The following is a 10,514-nucleotide window of genomic DNA, read 5'->3' as shown; positions in this document are numbered from 1 at the left end:
AGATGGCCCTGATTATAAGACAACATTAGAAAGATAAGGCCAACACTATATGTATGTATGTAATGTATGTATGTATGTATGTATTTAATGTATATAAGCTGCATGCATGCAGTTTCTCACGTTGTGGTTACTGTCAGAGTGAGCACCTGGCTGTGGCTATGGGCAGGTAGCGCGGAGGATCTCTGGCATCCGAGTGCTGACTCATTCTAAGAGGCGGGTCCCGCACATCTCCCAGACCTAGAGCACACGATGCAGTGCATGCCTGCTGCCAGTCAGTACCCCGGCTCTGTAGCAGCTACTACTGTCAGTGCAGCGCACATCGCACGCGGGATGCCAGTCTGCAGAGCGCACAGCTGGGAGGAGCGACGGGCCAGCGGCACCACTGCTAGCACTAGTAGCACTGCACCATCGCACTGCACGGGGGGACAGCAGCCGGCGCCGAGCTCAGTGGACGCGAGCACCCAGTAAGGCAGGATCCGTGCGCGGAGCTGCGGTGTCTGACAAGCACGCTTCCCTGGGAATAAAGGATTTGCAGTGATGACTCTGAGGATGGTTACTCTGTGGCCAGAGAGCTGCTGCTGCTGGTGAGCGCATCGTGGTTTAGGACCAGGGGAGACTGCGGTCTGACCACAGCCAGGCTCCGATCTGTCCCCAAGGTAAGGAAGCACAGCCTCGTACTAGTGCGGGCATCTCCTCACATCCACAGAAGTTGGGGAAAGTTCTGCAGATGTAGTTTTGTATACATGGCAATGAGCAGTAATACCGATACATCGCCATCATGCTACAGCAGATGCATTTATTTTAGTGTCTTAACAATCGTTTTTAAACAAAAGTGTTCGATACTGTACTTTATAAGTAGAAATCGTACAAACATCGGCACATCAGCCCATCGTATAACACAAGTGAATATGTGCAAAGATCCTGAAGTAGTTCTAGAGTGAGAGAACGTTACAGGCTTGTGCTGTGTGCAATGTTGGGGAAGGTTGCACTTGTATTCCTAGCACGTACAGTGCACAGCACACTGGCTGCAGTGATACCAGCAGGGCGATACTTACTGTAGGTGATTAGTGTAATCTGTTTGCAGTGCTACATTGGAATCTCAGACATCACACTCGCACACAGCGAGAGCAGCCTATTGCATGTTACCCTGACTCAGAGGATGAAGCTGATGCTACAAACACCTGCTAATGAAGACACCTATGCAAACATCACCTGCACCCCCTGTGCCTGCTGCAGGTACAGCTACAGGATCTGCACTTGGATCAATGTCCTCTTTCAGTTCCAATGGAGATTTGATCCTAGATTTTACAGTGAGCATGGATGTAGGATTATTAGTTGAACTGGAACACCGGCTGAAAACTTTAACACATTTTTGCAGACAAGGGGCTAGCCGCTAGGTCAACATTCATTTCATTTTGAAGTTTGCCATGTACTTAAAAATCATGTCACCCTGCTATTCTTACTGCTCTTTCCATACAAGAATCACTAGTGTGATTGATGATAAAGTAGATTTAGCTCTGACAATCCCAACTGGCTATTTAGTATGTACAGTATGGGTACATTCTGCATAGTGATCTCGGATAAATCAGGACCTGCGTACACGATAACTGGACAGTCCATCATAAAGCCATTATGCAGCTTACAGTATTTGTGTGTGTCTTTGTTTGAGCAGCAGGTAGACTGAAAGATGCCTCATTGGAAGCTGGTGATAGGTTCCTTTATTTATTATCATACATTAAGAAATGGCATTAAATGACTGTCTCACTCTGATTATTGCTCAGTTCTGCTTAAGATTACTTATTTCCCTGTACTGTTAAGATGGCATCAAGTTTATTTAGCCTAGCAGTTTAGAATGGCACATGCCCATATTGTTTTGGGTTCTGTGCAATTATCAAATCTCCTAAACTTGCTTGAGTTGCACCAATGACATATCTGTTGTAAGATAGATCATTTTCTACATTCAGGGCTGTATTCAGCAACATTGCCAATATAGTAGTGAACGTTTTTGGACAACAGTGACACAGAATTTTTTTAGTCTCAGTTTTCCCATTGTTTAGGAGAAAATCTCTCCGGGACAGCGGTTGTGTTAATCTCTGTCCCTGCATTCAGTCTCTTTAGTTGCTTGAAAAGAACAGCTGCTCTATGAATGCCAATTCCTGTACTATAATCAATATATATGTCTAGTGTCCATGAGTCTCCGAAACACTGGCATCTGCTGGCAGTGAGTGAAACTACATCTCTTTCTCACACATGCACAAACACAGAAGCTAGCAGACTAGCTTTCAAAGCTTTTGCTTCAAGTGGGCTTACACACACACACACACAATGTATACACACACTAAACAGGGAAAATAAGTCTAATTAATGAGTACCCGCATAATTTAATAGAAATTGACTAGCTGAATAGAGACATTTGGGGCTAATTCAGTATGGATCGTTAATGTGTGAATTCACAGTGGACTGTGAGGAGAAAGCCACCACACAGACAGAAAGAGAAAATTCCCCTTGCTAGATTGCTTTGTGAGAGAATTGCAAATAGATTGCTATCATTCACAAATCCATACGCAGTTCTCCAACTATCGAAAAGTTTTTGCCGTCTGAACTTGCGAGTAGATCTGAGGCTTCCACAAATATGTGACTGAGGCAGGGTGCAAGTGGCCATCACTGATGTCACAGATCCTCCTCAAAATGGTCTGGGAGCAACAGCGTTTTTCCAAACTCGCCCAGAAACGCCTGACTCCTGTCAGTCAAAATGCGGTTCAAGTTGCGTTTACAATCTATATGTATTTTCATGTTATGCATGAGCAGTCTTTCGATAATCGCAAATTTGCAAATTCTCTGTTTAGAGATCCATGCTGAATTAGCCTCTTAATCCTTAACAATAGATTCACCGCGACAATCTCTAATCTATATCAGGAGACCAGTGATGCTGAAAGGAACAAGATGCATGTAACCTAGAATGTGCAGCAAGCATGAACCATTAACCCTTTGGGTGGTACGCCCAGAAATTTTCCAGGCATACCACTATGCAGTAGGTGTGTGCCAGTGGTGCCTCCAGCTGTGCACCACCTCTAGGACCCCCCCGTCGCTCCCCTGCTTCTGTCACCCCCCCCCCCCATCATCTCTATGTGTACGATCGCCGGAACTCCCCTGCCACTTCCCCAGCCACCATTCACTTCACAGCAGTGACGAAGGCAGCAGGCTCAGGGATGTTCGGGGCGGCTCGGGGGCACTCAGGAGTTCCGGCGCCCGAGTCCTTCCGAGCCGCGAACATCCCCGAGCCTGCCGTCTGTGGTCATTGCTGTGACTGGCGACTGAGGCAGCGGCGGCAGTGGAGCTCCAGCGTACAAACGCCGGAGTGGAGGTGAGGGGGGGCCCTACGTTCTGTGGTGGGTTTTGCTGGTGCAGGACAAACCTGCCCTTGTAGGTTTGTCCTGAGGTTTGTCCTTCCCCAGCAAAACCCACCACTCAAGGGGTTGAACTTGCAAAAGTCTGCTGTGCTGTGTGTTGTTTGCTTTATATAAAATATATTCATAGGTGCAACTATATATATGTATATATATATATATTCATAGTTTTTAGTTTTATTTCAGTTCCCAATCCAAGTATAAATAAAAAGATATACAGTAGCATGATACCCACAAACATAGAGCTAAATATCACATCTTACCATCCAGTGCCAAAGTTATTGCCATGGCTACAGTGTTCTTTAAACTAGTTCTTAAGAGCACAGTGCAGTTTTGAAATCATCGGGTGTTGAGATATTGTCTTCACTTTCTGTTTTTTAATTTTCCCGTAACTGCGGACATGGAATGCAGCATGGATACAGAACACATTGTACTTGTATTGGTTCTCATTCATGCAAGCTTAATTTCCTTCCAGCTCACAGCTTGCTATTAGCCAAGTTTTACCGCTTCACTTGCGCAAAAAGAAAACCTTACCCCATAGTCAGAAAGCTTCCTCTGTAACAAAGAAAGATATCACACAAATAGTTTAGAGCTTGACGGAGCAGAATTCCCTTCTCTGTTCTTCAGAACCGCACGTTTATAGCATACTCTCAGTCTGCAGCTTGCCTTCTTCTGTCTTACTGCCCACAACTTAACATGAGACCAGAATCAAGCAGTAACTGTATGTTGTTTTTCATCCAAACAGATTACAGGTGAAGCGACCCTTGTCCTTGCTCAGCGCCCACCAGAACGCCCCCTCTGGCGCGTGCCGGCGGAAAGAGAGTCTATTAAACTGGGACGCTCGGTGGCTGGGCCTGGGACCCTGCCCGTCTCCGCTTCAGGGAAATGGGCAGGGTATGGGGAAGCGACGGAATGGGGTGGCGAGGTTGCGGGGATCCGGGGGGAGCTCAGTCGCCACGAGGCATGCAAGCATCTTGTGCGCGCGCTCCCCCTGGTGGAAGCTGACGGCTGGCGGAAAGTTTCTCTAATCTTCAGTATCACATAGTATAGCCATCCGTTTTGTGTGCTGGACTATATTAACACCATTTATTCACTTAAACCAAGGTACATCATTCAGTGGTATCAATAATGCTGAGTACAGATCAGCTAAACATCCAGGAATACTGATTATGCCAAAGCAAGGACTGATTTAGTCCCCATGGGCAAGGACTGATTTAGTCCCCATGAGCAAGTGAGGAGCTCACTTTGGTATTATCCTAAACAGTCACTGATCTTGAACTGTAACCCGCTGTGTTCTTGTTTTGCCTACTTGTTTATGTACTCTGTAATTTGGCGCTGTGGATACCTTGTTGCGCCATATAAATAAAGGATAATAATAATAATGGTGTCTGAGCCTTGCTCCACACACCCTACTATTTCTAATATGTTATAGACAAAGCTATTGTGGACCACTTTATTTGCCAGGTGCTATATAAGTAAATGTTAACAATGAGTTGGTTGGAAAAAACCAAATGAATGAATCATTAGTATGTTTATAATATGTTTTTCTGAAATGTGCCATGCTACAGAAAAGTGTCAAGTAACTTGTTTTCCCACACGTTTTATTTCTTATTGCACAGAATTGCATATTATATAGATGACGTGTGAACAAAATAAGAACGATCTATCTAACATGTTATATTATGTTGTTTTAAGGAACGCTTCAACTTGACTTTGGTGTCGGGATCTTCATTGCAAAATCGCATCTGCCATCTTCTGTTGGTTTGAGGAACTGCAGCAGCTATGACTCCCTCTGAACTGCTTCATAAGAACAGCCTTTATTATAATCCTGATGTTATTGTAAGTCATTACAACCACACAGGGAAATATAAGAACAGCTCTACCAATGACTTGAAGCCATCCTCCATTATCTTCATCATTATCTGCTGTTTAATTGTGCTGGAGAATATTCTGGTGCTTCTCACTATCTGGAGAACCAAGAAGTTCCATCGGCCCATGTACTACTTTATTGGGAATTTGGCACTTTCAGACTTATTGGCTGGAGCTGCTTACACAGCTAACATTCTCCTTTCTGGATCCAATACCTACAGGTTAACACCAGTACAATGGTTTGTACGGGAAGGGAGTATGTTCGTGGCCCTATCTGCCTCCGTCTTTAGCCTTTTGGCAATTGCTATTGAACGTTATATAACCATGCTGAAAATGAAGTTACACAATGGCAGCAAGAGTTCCAGGTCTTTCCTTCTGATAAGTGGCTGTTGGGGTCTGTCCTTGTGCCTTGGTGGTCTCCCAATTATGGGCTGGAACTGCTTGACAGACATGAAGTATTGCTCCACAGTCCTTCCCTTGTACCATAAACATTACATCCTTTTCTGTACCACCATTTTCAGTATTTTATTGATAGCCATTGTTATTCTCTATGCCAGGATTTATTTCTTAGTAAGAACAAGAAGTAGAAGCCTGACCTTTAGAAAAAACTGTGCCAGAACCAGTAAGAGCTCGGAGAAGTCAATGGCACTTCTTAAAACGGTCATCATTGTCTTAAGTGCCTTCATCTTATGTTGGTCACCTCTGTTCATTTTTCTTTTGATGGACTTTGGATGTAAAGTTGGGAGCTGCCAGGTTCTGTTCAAAGCTGAGTACTTCTTGGCTCTTGCGGTTCTCAACTCAGCCACTAATCCTATCATCTACACCCTGACCAACAGGGAGATGAGGCGTGCCTTCCTAAAGATGGCACATTGCCACTGCTCACTTCTAAACCCAGAGACAAAAGTTAAAAGGCCCATCATCACAGGGATGGAATTTAGCCGGAGCAAGTCTGACAACACTTCTCACCAACAGAAAGAAGAGGGGGAATACCCAGTGACTCTTATGTCTTCTGGAAATTTGACTTCCTCTTCCTAATGCATAGTTTGCAACCTGGAACTGAATATACCGCAGGAAATGTATACAATTATAATGGGAAATGTCTCCTTACCATCTGGATAATGCAAAGGACAAGCTGAATTCAGTAAGATAGAGTAAGGTCTGGAGATACCAAGCACTTGACTAGAAAAGACAATAAGGCGCACCAAGTTGCATAGAGGAGATGCTGACTTGTAGATGTCTGGTCTTGTACGGAAGAATGTGAAACTACATCTAGCAGCACTTACTCATTGTGTAAAGGACTCTTAATATAGATCAACATTTTCTATAGAAGATACATAGTGGTCACTGTAAGAGTGCGCCACCCAACAGCTCATGCTTAAATATGAACTGAAAAATGTAAAATGATCTCTCTGTAACAAAGCCTGTGTTAATAGTCCATATCATAATTGAACTAAATATATAGCCAGCATCACTACATACACATGCTAATCCCAGAGGAATGACACTTTTGGAAGAGATCAGTTCTTATGCACTTTGTGGTCTCTAAGGGGGGTATTGAATCTCCAGCCGCGATTTCCAATAGCTGTCTGCCCCGACAGCATTAAACAGGGATCTCGGCAGAACGGGCCAAACTTTACAAGCAGTCGGACCCGCTCTCCCGAGAACGGCTGGGAATTGTAGAGCCGGCTGATAACGGGACCGGGTCACGGCTGTTGGGCCAGCCCGACAGTCATGACACTGGTTTGAATATAAGCCTCACACCGATTGTAGCCTAATTTACTATACTGAATATACATTTCTTGTATGTCTTTAACCTACACCCACATATTTATTTGTGTCTTCAGAATTTATAATAATTTGGACTACAGCTATAGAAAAATAGTGAATTCTGGTGCATAAAATAGAGAGGTTCTGGATTGTGGAAAAGAGAATTCAACAATGGTTGGAACTGACAAGTTTCTAATAAATTAAAAATGTACAGATTAAATGAATGCTTAATGATATAGGCATAATATAGAATTGTGTAAATACTGTTTAACTTTGGCAAGTTATCTATCCTATCAGTGTTAGAACTGAAAAATATGTATTTTTTTTTTAGTGGCGTAAATGTGTAGAGCTGCCTTATGATAACAGAACTCTGAAGAGCAACAAGCTCAGTTCCCTCTCCAGATGAAAAGCTACTTAAAATTAAAGTGTACCTGTTATTTGCCAGCAGTAGGGGGCAGCCATTTGTCATTTGCCAGCAGTAAGGGCAGCCATTTTGTGAGCTATTCTCAGTAGAAAACAAGGACATTACATGAAATTAGAGATGTGCGTAGTCCCTGTGTTTTGTATTTGGTAAAACCACCCTCAGTTGTTTGGTTTGGATTTGGTTTTTGGTTCGGTTACAAATTGATAAACAAATTGATAATCAGTGATAGAAACAGTAAAAAGTCATGTCGTTTTTGCAATCCAAAACCCAAATTTGGGTTTTAAATCCAAATTCCTATCCGAGAAAAGATTCAGACTGGGACTGGGACCTGGATTGGATCTCCTTGGCAGATCCAGACCAGGTTTAGGTTCGGTTCTGCTCCAAAAAATTTAAGTGGATTCAGATTTCTGGAGAACCGAAATGCACATATTTACATGATGTTTGAGGCACTCATGCCTAAGGGATGTCTCTAGTTGCTAGCGATCTGATTGGATTAATATTGGTTTACAAAATGCCTTTCTCAACTGTGTATAGATGACATGAACAGGTTCTGCAGGATGGTTTTATCGACATATAATGTAATGCTATTGCAAGTATTTACAGTCACCCTAAAAACGAGGAAGGGGAAATATGTATTCATGATGGTTTCCTTAGAAAAATACAAACAAATTAACTATCTTTGCCATGTACTTCATATAAATATTAAATACAGAATTAAGGTGAAACTGATGCAACCATAACTTTTACATGTACTTGTACTTATTTGCTTGCAGTGCCACCCTGACCCGTGCTGACAGAGCATGTGCCAGTGAGTCTGTGGCGTGATATGAGTCCTTCCTGATTGTGAAGAGGCATGTACTGCGTATATAAAATGGTGGGTGGGGCCTGTTTGCTACCACAGTGAGTGCACAGCTGCAGTACACAATGGGCACTGCTGTGAGATGGAACTGTCTTTGACTGTAATAGCTAAGACAAAGTAGTATTAATTTTCCCATTTGGGAAACCTTTTTTTCTCGATTTTACAAAGCTGTGTTGTTCTAAACGCAAACTGTTGACAGATGGTAAATATGAGCCATTTGCAATACTTTTTTATTTTGTACCATTTTAGTATTTTTTTACCAGTGCAATTAAATAGTCTTTTTGTTTGTCTGTTTTTACATAGTATTTAAAAATGCCTGACTATTCTCATTGAATTTGCACATAGAAATACTGTATTTTAAACCTGTAATAAAACTGATAATTTTGTAATGAAAACTGTGTGCTCTACTATATTGGGAAAAAGATGTCATTGAGGAAGCCATTTGTCATTTCCAAATATGGCTGGAATAAGGGATCCGGGACCTTGTGACGTTTCAGGAAATGCCATCTGCAAAGAATGAGCAGACAGGAAATCCCATGAGAGGAGAGACCATATTGGTGAATTTGCTTCTCAGGCAGCTGTTGAAGTGTTGCCTACAGATAATTTATGGTTCCTACTATTAAATGCCTGGAATAAGACTTAGAATAATGCTGGGCTGTGTCATTTTCCAACTTGCCCCTGACAGTATTACAGGCCAGCAGCCACAAGAAGAAAATAATGTTACAGAGCATAAGCACACTCAAGACACTAATGCTGCTTTCAGACCGCATAACTGGCTTTGACCCTGTATTTGGAAACGTTTCCAAAAACGGGTCTGCCAGATAAAACCCCTTTCACACCGCAGCACTTAAACGGTATATTACCGTTTAAGTGCTGATTTTTTGACACTGGCAGACCCGTTTTTGGAAACTTTCCAAATACAGGGTCAAAGCCAGTGCAGCCTTCAGCCCTCCCCTCCGTGCAGCTCCCCCCCCCCCCTCGCGTGTCGACCGAGAGCATGTCGACGCCCCCCGCGCATGTCGACGCCCCCGCGCGTGTCGACGCCCCCCGCGCGTGTCGACGCCCCCCCACCCCACCCCGCGTGTCGGCGCCCCCCCCCCCCCCCCCCCCCGTGTCGACTTACCCCGTGCCGGTACCTCCGTTGTGGACTGCAGCTCAGTATGCTCGGAAAGCACTTATGAAAAAAGTGTCTTCCAGAAAATGGCTGCCCCATAGGAAACCCTGTTTAAAAAAACTGTCTTCCGTATGGGGGGCAGCCATTTTCTGAAAGACACTTTTTTCATAAGTGCTTTCCGAGCATACTGAGCTGCAGTGCCGGGAACCACAACGGAGATACCGGCACGGGGTAAGTCGACACGGGGGGGCGCCGACACGCGCGGGGGGGGTCGACACGCGCGGGGGCCGTCGACACGCGCGCGGGGTGGGTGTCGACACGTGCGGGGGTGGCTCCAGTGCTGTGAATACTTAATGAGCGCTCATTAAGTATTCACTGTGCTGAATTTAGGACCCAGCTCATTGGCTGGGTCCTAAATACCGTTTCTGAGCCGATTTTTGCGCTAAAATACCGGTTCAGAAACGGGTAGGACCCTGCATTTTAACCTGTTAGAAAAAACGGCATTTTCTAACCGGTTAAGTGGGACTGGACCTTTCAGACCGCACACATTACCGTTTTAAAACGGTAAAAAAACGGCAATTTACCGTTTTAAAAGTGCGGTCTGAAAGGGGCATAATCTAGGTGACCACAATATATATATAAATAACTTGCTTTTATATGTACCCCCATATTAAAGTTAACCATGTCTCTGATTGTTAGTCTGTGCAGAACTTAACTCAGAATCCCTGCTGAGGAACACGGTGCCCTCACACTTATATCTTGTAAGGATGACAGTGGTAATTGACAGATTGTCTGCAGAGCAGAGTATGGTGGTTGACAGCTGGACTGGAGAACTGCAGTATGAAAATGAAAAGCGGTGTTTGTGCCCATAGAACAAATCACTTTTTAACTATGATTTCTATATTTGCATCCTAGAATCATCGGTGGTGGGGAAGGAGCGCTTGGAGCGGACCCTGCCTCCTCCCTTTAGTGTGAAAGGGACCCGGGTTGTTGGACCCGGGTGACCTGTTCACACTGCCCAGCAAATGAAAAAAGGTGGAGAAAAGAAACTCTTTTTCTTTTCTCCACCTTTTT

At 44.0% G+C, this 10,514-nt stretch overlaps 1 protein-coding gene across 3 annotated transcripts; it reads left to right on the top strand.

Moving 5' to 3' along the window:
- Nucleotides 1–225: 225 nt before the first annotated feature.
- Nucleotides 226–8,192, top strand: S1PR1 (sphingosine-1-phosphate receptor 1). Of its 3 annotated transcripts, none has more exons than XM_083156924.1 (2): nucleotides 226–656; nucleotides 5,103–8,192. In XM_083156924.1, the coding sequence occupies exon 2, from the start codon at nucleotides 5,190–5,192 to the stop codon at nucleotides 6,309–6,311; it is 1,122 nt and encodes a 373-aa protein (XP_083013050.1). In that variant the 5' UTR covers nucleotides 226–656; nucleotides 5,103–5,189; the 3' UTR covers nucleotides 6,312–8,192. The 3 variants fall into 3 exon arrangements, with proteins under 3 accessions (XP_083013050.1, XP_083013052.1, XP_083013051.1); XM_083156926.1 differs by lacking the exon at nucleotides 226–656 and adding an exon at nucleotides 1,088–1,236; XM_083156925.1 differs by lacking the exon at nucleotides 226–656 and adding an exon at nucleotides 3,191–3,364.
- The last annotated feature ends 2,322 nt before the right edge of the window (nucleotides 8,193–10,514 follow it).

The sequence above is a fragment of the Crinia signifera genome, chromosome 8 (genome assembly GCF_055691185.1).
Source record: "Crinia signifera chromosome 8, ASM5569118v1, whole genome shotgun sequence".
NCBI classification, from domain to species: domain Eukaryota; kingdom Metazoa; phylum Chordata; class Amphibia; order Anura; family Myobatrachidae; genus Crinia; species Crinia signifera.
This window is presented reverse-complemented; position numbering and strand designations above follow the sequence as displayed.